Source organism: Macrosteles quadrilineatus, unplaced genomic scaffold (genome assembly GCF_028750875.1).
Source record: "Macrosteles quadrilineatus isolate MER2022 unplaced genomic scaffold, UCM_ALF_1.0 Scaffold_1__1_contigs__length_201487025, whole genome shotgun sequence".
Lineage (NCBI taxonomy): Eukaryota > Metazoa > Arthropoda > Insecta > Hemiptera > Cicadellidae > Macrosteles > Macrosteles quadrilineatus.
In genome coordinates, this window is record NW_026542594.1 from 24983391 (window position 1) to 25005569 (window position 22179).

A 22179-nucleotide genomic window follows, 5' to 3' on the forward strand; every position below is an offset into this window, starting at 1 on the left:
ACTGAAAGATTCGCAATAATTAAGTAATAACAACTACTTACAAGAGTAGACCAGTTTAAGATGGCGTATTTACAATGGGTACTTCAGTGCCTGGAGACTACCAGTTACTTGTGACCAGGAAACTAACAACGCAGATCGGAGACGACTTACGTAACCTGACAGTTTCGTCGTGGCTGATAAGAGATAAGAGATAAGGCGCTGTCAAGGCTAGATGGCTATCGTGCATTCCTGCAGTGATTGCGGCACATTTACTGATAACCTAGAAGCTATTTTATTGTCACGAAATGTTAACAGAATTGAAAGGTGCTTATGCCGTGAAGTGAGAATTGAATGCCCTTACAAACATAATTCCCACCCTTCGATACAGTATATATAATACCATGTTTTCTTTTCACAGTCATAACTCGATAACGGCTTGATGGATTTTAACGCTTGATGTGTCAAATTAAAGGTATTTTCACGTAGATTACTTTACTTCCCCATTAAATGAGTTACATAATTCTACTATGTGGCCAGTTATCAGTTACGTATAGTTATTACAAAGGACTGTTTTTCATTCTTTTCGTTGTTTGGCTATCGAGATTGACTATTCATTTTATTGACTCTCGTTTGGTAAATTAGTTTACTATTTGTCTATAAACAAACTATCCAAAGGCAACGTTAGTTAATGTCAATCAATATAAACCTACTAAACGAATGATAATAATTATACGCAGTACTGTTCAACTGACGTTGACCGTAATCATATTTATTTCCCCACAATCTGCTTATTGATTTATATCTATTTTATCAGCCTTTTCCAGGTTGTTGTTCTTTAAGCAGATTGAACATTTGTTCTGTTTATCAGTGTGGAATACGATATTATTGTTATACGATAAATAGAACGATAATTTTTGTTAACTAATGTTGGTACTCAAACTCAAGACCACAGACAATCCAAGACTTAGCGAAAGAGTGGAGCGTATACACTATAAACATTACCCTGAATAAGATTAAAACGTTTAGTGGACATGAAAATAACACAGATCAAAACTAACTTCAGATGTTTCAAAAATACGATTAATCAACTTTTATTATTCATTGGAATAGTTATTTGTGCAACTAGTGAGCAAAGGGAGCAATTAACTCACTCGAGATAAATACTTACTCACGAGCCGTGGTTTCTCGAGTGAGGCAATTGCACTTTGCACTCGAGTTGCACATTATATTTTTCCTACAGTTACCATAAAACAAATAAATTGGTAAAGAAACGTATCATATTTTTACACTGAAGTGAACTTTTAATATGATATTTAATGTGAAGTAACAAATACAACAGTACAACAGCTGACCAGCTGATTTACAGCCAGTGCTGCCAACGTATTTCGCGCGCATACGACCTTGTCTGTATGTGACGCGCTCACTATTTCGTGCCTTCACGTTGCAAATCTGGAGTGAGACAAAGTAATTAAAGTGAGACAAAGTTAACATTGTCTCACTGATGAGCGAATTGGCCACTTTGCCTTCTCAAATCAGTGAGAGAACATGTACATTGTTTGGTAACTGTAGGAAAAATAAATAACTTAATAATTAATTGTATAATGAGATTGAAAATAGCGTGAAGCCGATAAAGTACCTTACAAATGTTTCTTTGGTTCAGTTGCCAACAGGCTTACGCAAGACAGCAAATAAGTGAATCTCTGGAGGCCCGTTTAACGTTTTATCCATCCTGTTACAAGAATTTATTTAAACATTATATTAGAATTTTTTTCGTTATCAATTTTAACATACATTGTCCTTCATGAAAAATATTTAAGTTGTTCTACTTTGTATCAGAATGATTTCCGGCGACTTCTTAAATAAAATATTGTTTAATAATTTGGTTCATGAGTGTTTAACCTTAACCTAACTCGGCCTAACCTATTGCCAATATTACAAAAACTGTGTTCTATAGTGTGTATATCTACAATAATCACTTGGTAATGCAAAAGAGAACTGAGTCAGAGTCTCGTGCAATAAAACGGCAAATATTTGTAATTTTACTCAACAAATTAAACTCAGTCCGAGTTAGGTTAAGGTTAAACACTCATGAACCAAATTATTAAAAAAATTATTATTGGGTTTAAAATGCAACATGGGTAACCCCCACAGGTGTCTTGTGTGTGGTGATAGTGAGGATCGCTTTTGATTTTAGACAATTGGACCCACATTGTGGGGTAGTGTGTAGTGTATACAATAGTCGATAAAAATATAATCATCGTCAGCCTCATCATGTACATTTTACCACAGAAAGATGCCACCTATCCTTAATCTTGTACCTTTACAGTAATAATATTAATGCAGATATCTTTAAAGAATTATTTTGATAATATTAAACAGCGCCCGCCATTTTAGTTTGAAAGAGTATTCACGATAAAACCCCAAATACACGATTGAAAGTGTTAAATAAACTTTACTTAAAATATAATATCACACATCAATCCTAAACCTTTTCCAGAACCGGCTAAAATCTCCCCTTATCAGTCGACAGTTTTGCCAACTGAAAACTACAATCAAATTTAATAATTCGTAATCTTCTAGACCTCCGCTGAGCCGTTATCAGTGTTGATAGTGTGTAGTGCGGTGGAGGGTGGAGGGGACCAGTGCTCACTGTGTTAGTACTGTGCTAGTGTGTGTGTGTGTGGTGTGTCGTCGTATTACGCCCGCGCGCTGCATGTGCCAGTGGACTGAGTCGGTATGCTACAGCTACATACAGACGGCGTCCACACATACAGCGTATGATGGGATACATTATGGGCTGTTCATGTTTTTCAACAGGTAAATGTTATTTATTGTATTGCTGATTTTTGTATTTTCTAGTACATGTGTATTTGTGTAGTGAGCTGGATAGCTCAAAGTAGGTGAGTGCTTAAAGTGTTTGTTTAGGAATCAAACGGTCACCGGATCTATTTCGATAAAAGTTGGTAGTTCTTTGATTGTTTGAAACTGGATCATAAATGCCGGTGGTGCTGGCGAAATAAACAGCTGTCCTTAGCCGGTAACAAATCCTCCCAAGCCCTCCCTTCAGTCATATTTGGGTTAAAATACACCCAGTAACGTCCCTATGTTAATTGGTAATAATTTTAATCGGTACATATTCTATCATTTGTATGATTATATCATTACATTGTGGCAGGAAAAGATACTGCATCTTGAAACATTAACGTAAGCTAAGTGAGGAAGTTCAGCGATTTAATATTAATATAACTTTTTTGATACATCAAATCTATTTTACCCCACCTAGATGTGTGTTTAAGTTGAACATTGCAAGACCAGTATAATAAAGGGGTTAGATGATATTTGTAGTTTTTTTATTAATTGGTGATTACGACCAGTCATTTCTTCAGCTGTGACTACTGATTGAAAACTCGACGATCAGGGGACAGTTAGGTCCAGTTTCAGACCACCAGAAAGCTACTTGCATTTTTAGCATTGAACCAGTAACCCACAAAATATACTATATATATATATCTACTTAAGCTGTATAGCTATTACTGTATAGTGATAAAATACTAACTACCCACATCCACCTACCTACATAACATAGTTATGCAGAGACTATGCCATAATGTTGACAGTAAGCAGAAGCTTAAACTTCAGATCCAGTAACAGGCTTTACATTATATCCATTTCAACGTGTGTCGAAGAGTTGTAAATACACTTATAATTTCACATGAACACGGTCATACTACAGGAGCAAGATCCCTAGCACTAGACATCATTATTATCAATTCATATCGAGATCCAGGCTCTATTCAAACAAGAAACATAACCAGGGAATACATAATTCAGATTTATATAGTGAATACTTGATAAAGCTTCATTGGCCTATTACATTTTCAAAGGTAGTCTATATTCAATATTTTTTCTATTAATGATGCTTGTATTGAATTCCATTATATATGGCACACAATTGTAGTTTCGTGTAGAAATTATGTATATTGCAAGGACACTGGTTTGCAGCTTGAATATTCAAGCCATATTTAACTTATTGTCTCATTGAACGTAAATTATATGGTTTTAATTTTAATAGACAATTATATATTGTCTAGCATTATCGGATAGAGGTTTCTTTTCCTATTTTTACCCTAACTTAGACCGTAACTAAATATTCAAAAACAAGAAGTTTCAGTTGTAACCTCTGCTTTGTGTCGCCAAAGTACTCAAACCCCAACCAGCTTATTATAATGTTCGCGATAAACAAATTGCTGGAAGAGTAAATGTAAGAAAGTTTTGAAAGTCATCGACGACGACAGACTGTTGAGAGTTGAGCAACTTTTGATTAATCGTTCTTTTATAGAGAGCATAGAGAGTTGTTTATTTTGTACCCCCTCCCCCTCCACCCCTGAACATCCAAATATGATTGAGCGTGCTGCACTTCGTCGCCGCTGAACATTGGCAGACAGTTTGACACTTCGACGTCACTACAGTTTCTTCACAATAACAGTGAAATTTATGTAATATACAGGGTGTTGAAAATGTCTGGAACCAACATTATATCTAGTGAGTGGTTAAAGAAAAACAAATGATATTTTGTGTACGGATATACTATGGTTTTACCTATCTTTTGGTGCCTTATGAAATTTTTTACCACTTATAGGGAACGTCCTGTGGAGGATGCAGTAAAAAGTTTTAATGGAAGCCTATGGTAAATGATACATCATTTTTAAGGCCATTTTTTTCTGAGTAAGGAGCCACAAGTTTCATCTCAAAAGGACCACCCTAGCAAAAATGGCGACTGTTTGAAATTTAAAAACCCACTCATATGGAACGTCCTGTGGAGGATGCAGTAAAAAGTGTTAATGTAAAAAGTATTTTTAAACAAATAATACAGTTATAAAACATGATTGTCTTGCTGTACATTTACTAAACACTTACTGAAAAAAAAAAACATTTAACTAAATTGTTTGTGTTGTTTTACTAAACTTATTTTTAACAGAAATACCAATTAAGCTTTCTATTTTCAAAAACTTCAAACAGTCACCATTTTCGCTAGGGTGGTCCTTTTGAGATGAAACTTGTGGCTCCTTACTCAGAAAAAAAATGGCCTTTAAAATGATGTATCATTTACCATAGGCTTCCATTAAAACTTTTTACTGCATCCTCCACAGGACGTTCCCTATTAAGTGGGTTTTTAAATTTCAAACAGTCGCCATTTTTGCTAGGGTGGTCCTTTTGAGATGAAACTTGTGGCTCCTTACTCAGAAAAAAATTGCCTTTAAAATGATGTATCATTTACCATAGGCTTCCATTAAAACTTTTTACTGCATCCTCCACAGGACGTTCCCTATAAGTGGTAAAAAATTTCATAAGGCACCAAAAGATAGGTAAAACCATAGTATATCCGTACACAAAATATCATTTGTTTTTCTTTAACCACTCACCAGATATAATGTTGGTTCCAGACATTTTCAACACCCTGTATAACTGCGACCCTTTGAGGTTCTCAAAGTAAAGTAAATGGGCTTTATTTATGAAAAAGTTAGTAATACTGTAGTAGTATGTAATGAAGTAGGCCTACATACTACTATTACTAACATGAGTTCGCTTTTAATTTTATTTTATTTTTTAAAAAGCAAAAATATAAACTATGTTACATTCAAGCTTTTGCACCACCCACAATACTCAATCTATTAGGCTACTTGTTTCAGTTTGCTAGGTTCGATTAAGTCTATTGTGTGCTAAAACTGTCGCCATATCACTAACCGACACGTGTCAAATCGTCTAAATTTATTAGTTGTATCTACAACAAAGTCTGTATCTGGTTATGGTTTGAAACTGGACCCGGTTTTGATCATTGGGATTTTAATCAAATAATCATGTTTGGTAAAGCTGTAGCTGTAGGTGGCTCATTCATTCAACTCTCATTCTTCACTCATCTTTGCCAGTAACTGTACACTTTCATTAGCGGCGTTGTAGTAAAAGCAAGTTTTAACTTGTGTGTGTGTATCTAGGTATAAGGTTAAGTACTGGCTCTCATGATCCGCACACTGCAGTGTTAACATATAACATATTGTTGGGGTTGTTTGTTTGAGGTTTTTGCCGAAGCAATCTCGACACCTAGAAGCATCGGTCCACCCATATAAACTATGTATGTATATACCATATATATTGCAGTACGCAGTACGCTACACAGTACACGGAGGTACAACAATGATATGTAATTGCATTGTACTCGTACAAGTTTCCGCACCTAGTCCTCGCCTACTCGTGCGAAACTGACTTGTGCTATGTTCGTAACGGTGTAAAGGAGTACAAACCACTTTCAAACTGCCTAGAGCTAAGGACAAATAAATATCGTCACCTTTGCCTGAGTAAAGAAATCCAAAACCAACTTCTAAATCTACAGCGTTTCTCTGAACAGAGCCTTGTTATAAAGTAACCTGTTAACAAGTAGTGTCTAATTGGAGGTAACAACGAATTGTAAACAGGCAATGCCCAGGGCCACTAGTGTTAGTGTGTCGACTGTAGATAGAAGATACATGTGGATGTGGTAGAGGTAGACATTGTGATTCCAGAGGGAACCGTGTCACCCGTCATACTTCCGGTGTGGCTACTTCCGGTCACTAACGGGATGTTACTGACCTTCCACACCCTTTGGGCACCTGTAAATATGGCTGCCGATTGAGGTTTACTTATTAAAATCGGAGGGATCTTCCTCTTGTGTTTAATGTAATGTAAATGTCTAATAACATTTTATTTCAGACCCCTTATGAAACATAGGTTGGATAAGGAGTTCCACTCACAACATCCCACTATGCATAGATTTAGTATCATACTGTGTGTGTATCTAGGGCGAACAAATACCAGAAATAGCCATGTTACACATAGGGGTAAAGGGGTTGAAGGTTGCCTGGGCTTTGATCTTTATTTGAGGTAGACCACTCGGATCTCTCTGACCCAACTACCCCCTGAACATTCTCACCCCTACGCCCCCCCCCCCCCCCAAACTGTCTGGACGACTGTTTGTTTTCAGCATTACTAGTAGTAGAATATAATATTTTTCACTTCTTTTTATAAGTGTAAATATTTTGAATGCACATTGCTGCATAAAACGATAAGTATGAGGAAGGTGATGCACTTTTTTACTTAATTAACTCTTTCTTTTATGCATGTCTAACCTATTAACTCCTTTAATTTGAATATAAATTGTGTATGTGTGACACTTTGGACTAAAAAAACTGTTATTTTGAAGAAGCTATCTTTCATCAGAATAAGCGTTTGGCCATACTCTCCAGTTCTTCCTCCAATCAAAGACTCCTACAACTGAATTTGTGGTAATAAAATTAGCTTAATCAGTGTCAAAATTAAACCTAAAGTCTATTATACTTTGTAACTAAAATTAAATCCAATATCCCCATCGTATACAGTCCACTTTATTTCGACAGAATTTTCATGAATTATCGATTTCTGTTCGTTTGTGCATGTGTTGTATTGCGCAGTGTTGGGGTGCATATCGGACTCGGGAATTTGAAATTTACATCGACATTGTAGGAATTGTGTTTCCATTTTGCAAACATTAGAAATAAAATTGCCCATCCTACTCTAAAAGGATAAAAAAAAAGCTCCTCATGACCAAGGATTCTTCCTTTTTAGCGAATTTCCCATATAGGGAATAAGCTATTTACCTTAATAGTTACTCATGGTAAGACCTGGACCCGGGACCGATTTAATTTTTCGTTTTGAGGTCCCTAGAGGCTAAAAACACCATCCGTTCAAATTCATATATATATATATATATATATATATATATATATATATGAAAAATAGAAAAATATGACCACTATATAATATATCCGTTAGCGCGATAACTCGAGCAAAAATGATCCGATTTTGATGAAATTTGGTACAAACGTGTAAACCTACGTTTATTTGAACGAGTTTGCAAACCAGCAAAATAGGACCATGGGAACGGGGGTTTTATGGGGTAAAAATGGAGCTTTTCCATTTTTGACCCTAAAACAAAAGATTTTGCAATTTATTTTTAAACCGTTTTGTAGAGTTAAAAAAAAAGTAATAATTCAGTATATTGAAACGCTGTGGTACGTCTAACGGTCACGGAGAAAATTCAAAAATAGTGTAATGTTAAATTCCCATGTTATTCTTATGGTGAAAATGAAAACTGTTGTAATTTACTTGTTTATGGATATATGCTGATAAAATTTGGCAAATTTATTTATTTCATCCTATACTATTGACGTATGGTAAAAAAAACACTTTTTACCTTCCCCGTAGCAGCAAACCTAAGCACTCGTTAAATCTAATGTTATCTAAATTGGGAATAAATTTTATGTCTTATTTATGGAAATATTTTGTTAAAAATGTAATCAGACAAGTTGAAATTCGCTTAGTCTGCAGGTTTTCTGCGGCGGTGATGTTTATATATAACATCGTAGATTAAAGGAGTAGACATTCCTTGTCTACTCCTCTATGGATCCTTATTTATATTTTGTTTGTTTTCGCTGTTTTCAATCATACTAAAGAATTAAAATAAGAGTCCATAAAATCAGTCCTACTCTGTATTAAAAGATCATAGGAAGCCTTAGTGTCTTCATTTTCTGAATACTTCATAGATCCTAAAGTTAAAGATGGGTAGCAATACGCTGATAAGAAAAGAAATGGCATTTTAATTTTCATCACTACCGACAGTACCTATTTATTTTGGTATTTCTGTATATTTCCAATACGTGTAAATAGAAATGTATTTAATAAGGCATTATAAGAAGATGTTAACTCTTATTTTTGTTTCATTTTCATTCGAAATCAAAGTTGGAAGTACAATGCAAAACAACAAACTTATACGTGGGAGGAGGCGGAGTTATGTTGGCTAACCTGCATGTCAGGATCAGCTGTAGCTGTGAGGTCGATAGCTACAGTGGTGCCAACCACGGCGTGGCGGCATGAAAATGTAAAAATAGCAAAAACAAACAATCCATCATGATCATTTGTAATGTTATCAAATTGTTTGCAAGCAAATTTTGAGAAGCCTACTGACAACTTACATTTAAATTCTTAATGAAAATATACTAGTAAATTGTATTGGCATATTTACTCAATAATCCGTTGACGAACTTGATGGCATGAAAGCGTTTAGTCAACTCCTATACAATCTGTGATGTTTGAAAAAGGTAAATGCTGTAATAATTTGTTAAATCAATAATGGTTAGGTCAAGCAAAATGAAAATCACAATAAGTAAACTACTGTATTTCGAAGAATAAATGCATTTATTCACTAAAATATTTCTAAGCTGTTTGAGCGTTATATTTTATTTTTTGTTTGAAAACCTGGAAGAATAGTTAAAGTTAAACATGAAATTCTATAGGAAATAACAAAAATATAAGATGAGTGGGAACTAAATTTCTTGCATTCATCGTCGAATACCACTCCAACTTGTTCATTTCATTCTAGTCATTAAAGTTTTCTTGCTGAGCGCTTTCTATTGCAGTGTTTTTTTTTTTTTTTTTATATTTACAGTAGTTCCAAATGTAAAAAATTTAAGATAATATTAGTAATACATTAAAATTAAGTAGGTAATGAAGCAAAATATTTTCACTCTACTTGTGTAACACTAGTGACAAAGAGAAGTAGTAATTAATCGTTGCTCATTTTAAACCTAAGTCAATAGATGCCACTTTCCTGTGCATATTTACGAATAGGAAACTATTTAGACGTTTTCCCCAAATGTAAGTATTGAGGGTTTGTATTTTAATTTTTCTACGGCCACAACAAAGATTGTTCAACAACAAGAAAAGTGAAAATTGAAAATCACTTTTCTTGTTGTTGAACAATCTTTGTTGTGGCCGTAGATTCAATCGTCAAATAAATACATCGTATAATGCAATAAAACTGCACTAAGGGCTACTCACAGAGCAGTCTCTACAATGTGGGGATACTGTACAAATGTATACATGCACTGCAGTGATAATTATTTAGCGTTAACTAGGTGTTTGTGTGCAACCGTACTCGGTATAAGTCAAATCTGAAACTTGGGTGTTTCCGGAAAGGTTAATGGTAAAAAGCACACGTCAATATTATTTATTTTAATAACGTCACGTGGCAGTTATTGTTCAATACGCGCGTTTGAAGTTTTTTTTTATGTCGACCTACATATTTTAGTTTTGGTTTGAAGTAACTTTTGTGTGTTGATTATTTGTACATACATGCTACATGGTAATCACACTATATTGAGAATTGATGTGTCAAACAAATTGAGTTTCTCAATCCACAGCCACGTTGGGTGCCCCAGATGCAACTCATGTTTGAAGATGCCCTTGTGGTGTTTTTTGGTACATACTACAGTATATTGAGTGGAATTTCAGGAGCGATAATTATTTGCACCTCTATCCACTAAATGCCACCTTATATAATATATGTGGCGTTTCAAGATGCCCATGTGTCATGTAATGATGAAGAAGATGCAATTTGTAATGATCACTTAGCAATATGCAGTCGTGTTGCGTGTTCAGTAAACTAGCTCATGTAACACACTTTGTTACGTTAGCTTACACTATTACTGTATATTAATGTAGACCTTTTCCGTTACGAATACCTCTATGTATTTTCAGGTAAAAATTTTATTATTTTATCAAGTTGATATTGGCCACATACTCTTGTAACATTGTAGATGTGTTTCTATTACTTTCGCTGTAGACATACCAATTGACTTTGACCCAAACATTAACTTGGTAATCCAAACACTGTTTACGAGTCACCATTCGTTTATGACGGCCATTCCGAGATGGAACAACCTTCGTAATCCTTCTCTCCGGGACAGTAACAATCTTTTAATCATACCTTGAGCGCTATATAACTGTAGATCTGGAATTGAGTTGTTCTTTACTTCATCGGCATTTACTGTATTTTTAACTCGTCAACATATTACAAATGTCATGTACTAATTTATACATTAAATTATCACACTAATCATAAAGTGAATTAACCAGTCTTTTTACACACAGTACATGTACGTATGTATATTTTACTAATATTATAAATGTGAAAGTTTGTGTGTTTGTTTGTTTGTTTATTTGTTTGTTTGTTTGAAGTTCAATCACGCATTAAATACTGGTCTTATTGGGCTGAAATCCGGTATGATGATAGCTCACGTTCCCAATTAACATATAGACATATTCTTATCTCAAAACTCCTTTAGGGCTTTGCCCCAGTGGCTGTGAAGTTTCCCATGTTAACCTTATGAGTATTCATATTTAAAAGGATTTAAAGACTTTAGTCAGCTGTTTCAACTACAAAAGTTGGTTCTATGATGTTAAATAGCATTATAAAGTTATAAAGTTTGCTAACAGGGTGCAGCACTATTAACTTTTTTGAATTAATGACAACAGCTAATTTGAACCAAGCAGAAAACAAAAAGCAGTGATACATAATGAGAACTTTTCTTTTTTCTATTGTTTTGGTGCAGTGATAGAACATTATAGCTATGGTAGATGTGCTATACTATAGTATATCGTAAATTAAAAGAACAAAAGTTTCTTAAACCATGTTCTCTCCCATTGCAAACGCAACGTACGAGTATAGCTGCAATAACAATTTTATGCTCATACGCCAACCCCGTACGAAGGACGGGTACTCTGCTAGTCCTTTCATAAACTAAAGAAATTTATTTCCAGTTAAGATATAAAATTAAAAATTCCACGAAAAGTTGAAAAAATATATCTATTTTATAGGCTTTTATTCCCCCTGGTGTGTTGTGCAAATGCAATCTAATCAATCAATCATTATTGCATATCACAGTTAGTAGTAATTAATTGTTTAACTTTGTTTATAACAAAAATAAAATATAAACGGTAATGTTGTACAAGCGGGTGAGATATTCGTAATTTGCCTGTGTTGTAGAGCTGAAGTAGTGAAGTGGGTGTTGCTAGTGTAGGTGTAGGTCTAGTAATGAGTTTCTAATGTGATCGCCCGGCAAGGCACATCTGCGATATATATCTTAGATTTAATAATCCTGTATAGTGTATTATTGTTGTCATGGTGTAAACAATTATGTCCGGAAGTGTTTTACTTATAACTATTTGAAGGGCCAAAAATTTATTCTATTTCTGTTTATTCGTAACTAGTAATGATCTCAAAACAAAATCACAATGAAAATCTAATCGTTCACACTTAGAGTTTTTTGAAGTGAATTTGTTTATCTAACGCCAATCTAACACTAAATTACATGTCCGCTAAATATTTAGATGACAGTTTTTTTAACGATAAGTGTAATATCTATCATGTTCACTTATAAATGCCTACCTATTAGTCTGCAGTTTACTATACCTCTTAACCTTTTTCAATAGTCATTTAAAAATGAAACTGAAAAAAATTAAAGTCCCATTTCAAAAAGCTATTAGTCTATTATTTAAAATTCATGACTATATAAAATGTATTTGACCTGTTTCAAAAATTATTCCATTTTACCCTATGTAAATATTTGTAAAAAGAGATAGATATTTCTTTGCGAAACGGGGAAAGTTGAAGACTGCAGTGGCAAGTAAAGCCCTGTGTTATGTACTGGATCTTCGCTGTATAAAAACTGCTTTGGATGCGACGGAAAGTTTGTAAACTAGTAGACCCCGTGTTGTGATGTAAGTTGCTTTTAATAAAGTTTACAAGTTTTCATATTTTCTAAACAGCAGAAACTGTTTAACTTTTCCCATAATATATTTTTTATAGAAATATATTGGTTTCAAACCGTAATTTATTTTGTTAACAATATGCGAAATGATTGCAATTTATTTCTTCGTTTTCAGTAAGCTGGTAACGGTTCTATAATTACCGTATTTATAAATCACTTTGCATCGCATTTAGGTTTGAACCCTCCCCAGACAGGAGCCAGGAGCCCCAACAGTACAAACGTGAAAATATATGTTATATTTATGTGTTGCAGAATATCGCTATGTAGACGAAAAAAGTTTGAATACTAATTAACATTGACGCTTATATCTTGTTATTTTTTTTCAGTAAATTTACTCCAATAATTGTTATATATTATATACTATTTTAACTATGCAGTCGATGTATTAACTTACAAATTATTTTAAGAATTGTAAATTAATTGTTTTTTGACTAGGCCTACTTTTTATTATAAGAACTACTGTATAATAAAATCAGTATAAAATCGGAAAATAATCGACTGAAAACAATAGTTGACTTCCTCTGTTGCACTATTTTGGAGGTATATTTGTTCGTAAATACAGTACTAGAAGAAATCATATTCTGCCTGCGTTATTTTTACCGGTGTCTGTTTTTTTAAATCTATAATTGATAGAACTTAAAGAATTATTCTTCTTTCTTTTCTTTTTTGTGAGATTGTTTATATAATAATAGCACAACACAATCATTAATTATCCATTTTACTGTGTTAATCTGTAGGTATTTAATCACGGGTTTTGAACTAAATCTACTTATAATCTTCATACACACTAAACTGTTTCGTTTCCAGGTACGTGTTGGCTACACGTAGGATATTGTGAATGATAAAATTGAAATCACTCACACGACACTGTTCAGTTATGAAACTGCAGTCAATGATGGAGCGTCGTTGTTTAGGGACGGTATAATGGAAATCCCGTTGAAATGCTTTGCTTATAAGATAATCACCCAGAATGGCAGCAGCAAAACAGTGCAGTTAATGTGTTTAACTCAATGTCCCATACAATAACAAGCCGTTGGCCGCTGAGCCTACCTGTCCGCGTGAAAATCCTTTTTGTTTTTATCTCTCATACATTTCATTACTCGTAATTCTACGCCATCTATATAAATATTCAAGTATAACTTGGTTGATTTTGTCATTCTTATATTATATTCTGTTTCAGGTAAGATCACAGAATCATGGGTGAACATTCGTAAGTGTTTTACATTTTGACACATTTATTTTAAATAAAGCTGTGAACTTAACTATTTTATTGGGTCGTAGTTAAAATAACATACTTTATACAATTATGGAATATCTTGAATTTTTAGTTTGAGTTGTCAAGAGATTGTTTAAAGAGTAGTGTGCACCAGAACATCATATGCGCCCATCGCTTTGCCAAAACCAGGTCTAGTAAAAAAATAAATTTATCTCTAAAAACCTAAGCCGACAGGTTTGATAAAATATTCAGAAATCTTATTAAATACGAAATCGCTCTATTTCCCTTTCGTTGTACCAATGCGCTGGATGTTTGTATGGCTGTCCAAGCAGAGTGCACCTTCCCACCGATAGGCTAATCATTATCGATTTAAATGTTTAATCAGTGAAATATAGCACAACTTAAGTAGGGTAGAAGGCTGGACATTGTTGAATCCATTATCATGGGACTGTAGACCTCGATGACATTGTTTGCCAACAATAACAACGTTTGTGTGTTGTATACATCTCTCTAATCCCGTGTCTACTCATCACATTGTCAACAGTATTTGTTTTCGATTATTCCCGATGTTGTGGATTCGTATAAACATTTACGAATGTTATTATTTAGTCTCTTGTCGAACACTGGATATTGGCTTTCACTGTTTGAACAGTTGATGTTATATATTTATGTTGGTAAAGATCTCTACTTATACATTTCTTGATGAAAAAACAGGAGATGTTTCTGGATTATTAGTCAAGAACGCTCAACCTTACCTAAAAACCCGTGAAACAGTATTTACATTGATCTCCGGCTGAGTGATATCATTTACGGAGAGTGTGATGTTATTTGGTTACAATAAATGCAATTAGTGTCGCCATTTTGCGCCATTTGCGGTTTTTTTTAACCCGCATATGTGGAATTAATTTCTTCTGTTTGTGGTTTCATTTAGATGTATTTATTCTAGAGCATATGTTAATACTAACTGCATTTGGCACGTTCGAATGGCTTATTTATGACCAAATGACTCGTAGTAGAGAGTGCTTCATCCCAACATATCTGTCTAATTCACCCAATATAAAGCATTATCTGTGATTTACTTATACGTCTACAGTTAGATTCACAATCACTCAATAATGTTCAGCACCTATATACCTTATGTAAACAAACACTCGACCACTGTAATGCTTCATATAAACACACGTGCACGACGCAGGTGCAGGTGTGTGTTTCAGTAGTTACGCACGTGTGTTTAAATAGACCTGATCACCACAACCACAGTCTGTGCCACAACTGCTTCGGTACAGTATTTGTGTTCGTTATGTTCAGAACAAGTACTCTACTGTAGGCTTGTATGCAAGGCAGCATGATGCCCGTATCAGGCTTACATTTGGAAGATATTTAATTATTTCTCTCGAATTTTTTTTAAACTGGCTTTTAATGATTATTAACAAAATATGTACTGTTCTTTCTATTCCCTAGAAAGATTAATACCGGGGCTGCAATTCCAATAAATGTACATTTCCTTAAATACTATTTTATTTTATAAAGTTAAATAAGATGTTTCCGTGATTGGACAGGTATAGTTTAGTTGGCTAAACTTGTATACAAGCTCAAACTAAAATAACAAGCCTGTATTACCAAAATTGCAAACCATTCTTTTATTACCATAATCAAGTGGATTCTGTAATTTATTTTTCCTACAGTCACCCGACAAAGTTGGCTTCCTTGTACTGTTTATAGTACAGAAAGCTGCTAATTGCTGCATATTTATACTTTGCCGTACGGTTTATACTTTGTCGTACGGTTTATACTTTGCCGCACATCAGGATTCCAACGAAACAACACAAAACAGCGTGGTTCTATTATGCACGTAATCCGTGTACGCTTGGAAATAGGTTGGCAACACTTAAAGATAATAATACTATGAGCAGCTGATTGACTATTATAACTACGATTTAACCTGTCATTTCGTGTTTATAGTTTTGGTATTTCTGAACTTACTGGACTTTTCTTTTAAACGTTTTTAAAACATTCCTACGATCTTAATAAACAAGAAAATACCTTTAAAGCATTTTTTTAGGCACGGAAACCACTTCAAATTACGAAAACATACGGAACTATATTCTCAAAACGCGGAGCACATATCTTGCCGAGGAAAAATAGCGGAGTGATACGGACCGCGGGTACTACTTTCTCTAGGGCACCATTTGTGTTGCCAGCAGAACCTAAAAACGTGTTGTATAGTGTTTGAAAGACTAATTATTTATATGCTTTATAGTGACTGTAGGAAAAATATAATGTGTAACACGAGTGAAAAAGGCCTTTGGTGCACTCGAGATCATTCCGTGCTCGAGTAAACATTGCTCTCGTGTGCAGCAAAGTGCCACTTTCACCACTAGTTACACAAATAACTATTTCGCCACACGCAATGATTTAGTTCCGAAAACAGCTGTTTGCCGCCAGCTTATTCAAATGGGGCTTCATTGCGTACTACTGTACTGTAATGAGTTTTACCGGACACCAATCAGCTGATTATACTATATTTAGGTGGCAATGAATGGTTATAAACAAAAACATAACCTCTCTTAGAGGTTACGACTAGTGATTTTTAGTCCTTTAGTAGGTGAAAATATATTAGGATATGTACGGATTTAGTAGTATGGCGTAAACTATCGTACGTTACTCGTCCAAAATGTGTGTACCGGACTCGTATGGTAATCCCGTACTCGACTTCGTCTCGCACGGGAACGACCACGCTCGTCCGGTAAACACTTATTTTCAGGACTAGTAACGTTATGTCCCGTAGATATAAAGCCAAGTAATAGTAATTCAATGCAGAGCGATTTAGAGATGGGCGACATTTGACTCCGGACCCAGAGGACAGGTCCTGGGCGTTCACCAGTTCACCTGTGTACTTTACAGGAATACGATGTTATAACATTAATAATATCACCTAAAACCCCCAAATAACATTATTATTCTGTATTCATCGAGTCAGACAATACAGTACAAGTATCAATAGCAGCCAGTGTGGGTCCTTGTACTCGTACATACTGTGCAGTGCAGCATCCAATATCATTACACTGCGTGGTGTCCAATATTGCATTACATACATCCATCTATAGTTTACATTACCATTATCATTATGTGGTGGGGACGTCACCTAGGTGTGTATTTTAACACAAATACGAGTGAAGGATGTTGTGAGATGATCTGTGTAGTTTTGTTAATGACCAAGTTCAGGCTGTGTCCTCAGTCAGGATCTTATGATCATGGACAGCTGGGTCCAGGGTCGTGGTTGTCAGGCGAACTCTTAACCACCAGGCTACGCAGCCAGACTAAGTAGTTTATGGTTACAAGTTTATGGGTTTTTGTACCAATCCTAAAATACATTATCCTTGTGATGTAAAACAAGCCCGTGATAATTTCCGTAATCTTTAATAAAAATCTGCAAGAGATCAAGGTTTTGTGTGAATATCTAAAATTTAAGAGGAGGGCTTTAGCGTTTTGTTTCGTTGGTATGTCTTGCCCAGTGCCTTTTTGATACTAAAGTCCCTATCAATATTCAATTTTCAATGGTTTTACAAAAAAGTTTAACGAAATTCAGGTAAAAAGTGTAATTTAATTGTAAATCTGCTGATTATACGGTACAGTGTACAAAATAGGATAGTAGTACAGGTAAGGGCGTTACTGACACTGATTTCCCTTTTAAAGGCACTGCATTACATACATCAGATCTAAACTGAGACAACGTCAACTTAATATAGGATTACGCTCTGTTAGTACAACAATTAAAGCGGTGTAATTTGTTAAACTGATAGTTAGCGCAAGAAATATGCAATACTAGCTGTACCCGCGGGCTTTGCCCCGTTTAACTTCATAAGTATTCGCATGGCTCAATCACGTCCTGGTTGAAGTTCGTTCGCTACGCTCACTCACCTTTAGGTTGGAGCTCGTTCGCTGCGCTCACTTGTTTTCAGGTTAGCTCGTTCGCTACGCTAACTCGCCTCCAGGTTGATGTTCGTTCGCTACGCTCACTCACCTTTAGGTTGCAAATTAGCTGTTGTCATAAATTTAAAAAAGTCATCCCTTTTATTGTTTATAATACTTTGATGAAGGTTTTTATGTTTTAATATTTAACATTGAAGAATTTAAACGTTGTTAAGTGCACAGGTGTGCTGCGATTGGGGCTTAATACATTTGGACTTATTCAAAAGTAAAATAGTTTTCTGTGCTGCACTCTGTAGAAACACTGTGGCACTATTTCAAATCATGACTAATGCTAATACAGAATGTTGTGATTATTCAAACCTACAAAACAGTTGGTGAAAGTAAACATCTGCTTTTAAATTATATTTATTTGTAAACATTGTAGATCAAAAAGTCTGCCATTGGCCCACTTAAAACCCTCTGGGGCAGAGCCCTTTTGACGGATCTGCACCAAACTTCACTCGAACCATCCTTGAAAGATGCTTAATAATGCCTGAAAGTTTCCTTACAATCTGTGAAGCTGTTTCGGAGTCCATAACGTATATACATATATATATACACATACATAGTTCATCTTTTATAGATATAGATATCAACTCAGATTGTACGCAATAAGAATATAATTACATCGTTTGGCGATTGTTTTGGACAGAAAGTAAATCACTGCCAAGTAGTGTCACCTTATCAATAATTGCGTTGGGACGGGCAAATACAATAAATTGGCTTGTCCAGATAGAGTTTGGATATGACACGGCCGGAGGTTAAACCAGGTCAGTACTCGGCCATTAATATTGCATCGCTTTTGTCGTCAGTTACCCCTCACCCCAGACAAGCACCACTTCACCCTCCTCCCTCACTCCAGCCCACTAAACCTTTACTTGTCCCCCGTCAACGTCCAAGGCCCATGTCACATGCTGTAAAACACTTATGAATTTCAAAACATTTCATAATCGTAAGCCTATTAGTAGGTATCTAAAAAGCTGTACTGTTACATTCCATTCACATGTAGTCAAAGTCAAAATGAACGTACGTAGTTGAACTGAGCCGCAGGCAGATTGCGCTGATATACCGTAGTAAATTACTCATTTCCATCGAATATGCCAAAGCTATACTGAAAGAACTATAGCTCTTTATGTCAAACCTATTGCAGTAAAACAGTTAGAAAATTGAATTTTAAACTTTAGTATATATACACTTTGCGAGTTCCTCTTTTAACTATGCCCTTGTTAAATACATTGGCTAAAGGTGGTCCATTTATATAGGGTGTCTACTATATAATTGAAAATTTAATGCTGAAACCATACGCAAAATAAAAATTGCTATGCCTGGTTTAGAAAGGAGACATTGAAACATTATTTAGTGTACTGTAGTACAATATTTAATTCTTTGACTGGTTGTTTATTATGCACAATCAGCACGCCAGCATCCATACAAGAAAAGGAATTTCAATTTACTCGATTCATAAAAAATCCTGTATTAGCAATTGAGTGGTCAAAATATAGTATGAATATAGTATGAACACTAACATAGATTATGGACGTCTACGCTGTGTGGCTTACAGAATATCTAACACGATACGAGATGGTAAAGTAAAGAAACGCCAAATAATAACTGTGGAGACCTTCACACGGGAGAATCAATCGGTCTCCTTCATTCGTTTACATCTGCAGTTTCCAATATACAGTAGTAAATTAGGTACAATACAAAGTAAGTGGTTTATCAAATTTTCTATAATAAAATACACAATCCAATCTCTCCAAATTGTTACTTCATTAATTCAATTCCCCAGTGCGTTTTTCTATCGTATGTGTAGTAAAAAAGTGTATTCGCTTATTGCATTTTCTTGTCATCCAGATATGAAACATGAGATACGATAGACAATTTTGTGTTGTTTTAGCGGATATTCAATTTCGGCATAAATTATTGCCAGTTAAATTTGGTTAAATGTAACAAGAGTACATTCACGTTGCGGACGTAGCATGCATTCTGGTGGAGAAAGATTCAACTCGTTGGGATGTGTATGTTGCCGGGTAGAATGCGCTGCTGTCGTCCCCGTTACTGCTTTGCCATTGTCACTATGTAGCCTACATACTACACGGTAATTACATGGTTTAAAGGTGTAGTTTTAAAATTAAATTTTAACTGTGGCTATGTCTGCAATTTTGACAATATATAACATAACGGCATTTATTATTGCAGATGATTAAAGGTTTACTGTACGTGTTAAATTGGAAAAATACCATTTACTGGTTTTATTTTCATTTTTGATTGTGGATGGTTTTTGAGTCTAGAGTTGTGTGAAAATATTACTTTGCTAGCTATTCTTAGGGGTGACATTACTGTATCCTACTTTTCGACAGTAAGAATTAACTTTGATGCAATGGACAATTGCTACAATAATTAATGTTCTACATGGGTCCGTAAAAGTACATTTTTAACGCAAGCGTGCATTTTTAATATTAATCATTTGTTAATAGTTTACCATTGATTGTGTTATACAACGTTACCACTTATATTTTACATGAAATTTAAAAGTAAAAGACGATGAACTTAACACGATGTATAATGTTATCATACGACCTACAAAAACGGGATTTTTTTATATTTTTGTGAAAAATCAGTTTTCCGTCACTGGGAAACTGATTTAGGTAAATTTGGTAATTTACCAAACTAGTAATTTGGTCCACAATTTTATTAATGTAAGTGTATTTTTCGATCCCACATCTTTCTACAACTTTCCCACATTTCCGTATTCACGTTTAGTAATAAATAGCAGGTCTTCTGTTTTACACGTAAGTTCAGAAAACTATGTGACTACCTAAAATGTTTTGTTAATTATTGGTGAGTAGTAAGATTTTATGATGTTACAGGTTGACTCGGTTAGCTAATATTTCTTTAGTATTCACATTTATTAAAAGTCATCGGCACTTAGGCAGCTTATAACTTAAGTTTGTTGTAATACTTTAAAATGAGTAACTTCTTGATCATTTTCTTTAAAATTAGCTCCTTTTACATAAATTATTCTCTTATATTACCGGAACTAAATATTTCTTTAAGCGAATTTCCCTATAGGGAAGTACAGTAGCTATTACCGTAGGTGGCACGGTAAGACCTGGAACCGGGACCGATATACTTTTTCATTTTGATGTCCCTAGAGGCCAAAAACACTATTCGTTCAAAATGGAACCAAGTAGCAATTAGGCTCAAAAGGTACTTCATAACGTGCCATAAAGGTGTGTAGAGTTTAGTTTTCCTAGTGTGAGCCATTACAAATTTGACAGGGAGTCTCCAGACTTAAAAAGCTGTAAGTTAAATTTAACTTCTGCGAATTTCAATTGGATGCCATTTTTACTAAATTGAGATAAAGACCTCTAGTTTTCGTTGTTGGTTTTATTTTACCAGTGCCTTCAAAATGAGGGGTCACTCGATGGGTCTTACCATTTGAAATTTTTGAGTTTTCGTGGGGGTTATGCCCTAAAAGTACTCTATAACATGCTATAAAGGTGTGACGAGTTTAGTTTTTCTAGTATGGGTCGTTAAAAAATTAACAGGGGGTCTAGATTTAAGTTATGAAAATATTGTAGTGATTAGGGCTACTATTTTGATATATAAATAGATTATTAATTGTATAATAAAATGAGTTTTAAAAGGGTACTTAGTTTTTCCTAATGTATTTATATATAATTTTTGTCCGATTTTGAAAAGATTTTGTTTGAAGGTGTGTTATAGTAGTATACGTTTTCTGTGGTGTAAGGCAGGATAAACTTCAATGAGTTCGTGAACCAGCATGATCGGATCATGGGAACAGGGAATTACGGGGTGTTTTATGAGGTAAAAATTGGGTTTTTGTAATTTTTTTGTTACCCTCAAATCACAAAATTTCCCAATTTCTCTCTAGACCATTTTAAATAGCTTAAAAAAACAAATAATTTAGTATACCAAAGTGTTTTTGTGCGGTTATTGGTTACGGAGGAAATTCAAAAATTGCTAATTTAAAATTCCCATGTTATTCTTACGGAGAATATTTTAAAATGTTGTAGTTTGCTTGATTATGGAAAATGTTTATCAAACTTGGAAAATGTATTTATTTTTATACTAAGCTACTAATATTTTACAAAAAAACACACTTTATTAGCCTCCCTGTAGCAGCAAACCTAGGTACTCGTTAAACCTAATGTTAGATAATTGCGTTGCGTTGAAATTAAATAACTTGTAATAAAAATAAGTGAGAGCTATAAGTGGACTGTAACTGTGTATATTTTGAAAAACAATGAATATAACAGATGATTTAAATCATTCCAAATACAATTGTAATAGAGGAAACAAGCAGTTGTG

At 34.5% G+C, this 22179-nt stretch overlaps 1 protein-coding gene across 1 annotated transcript in view; it reads left to right on the forward strand.

Moving 5' to 3' along the window:
* The first annotated feature begins 2643 nt into the window (after positions 1-2643).
* The window catches only part of LOC129005214 (phosphatase and actin regulator 1), a 73070-nt gene continuing 53534 nt past the window's right edge, over positions 2644-22179 (forward strand). The window contains exon 1 of the mRNA XM_054434075.1: positions 2644-2796. Coding sequence (XP_054290050.1) covers positions 2757-2796 — 40 coding nt within the window. The 5' untranslated portion in view covers positions 2644-2756. The remainder of the gene's footprint in view (positions 2797-22179) is intronic.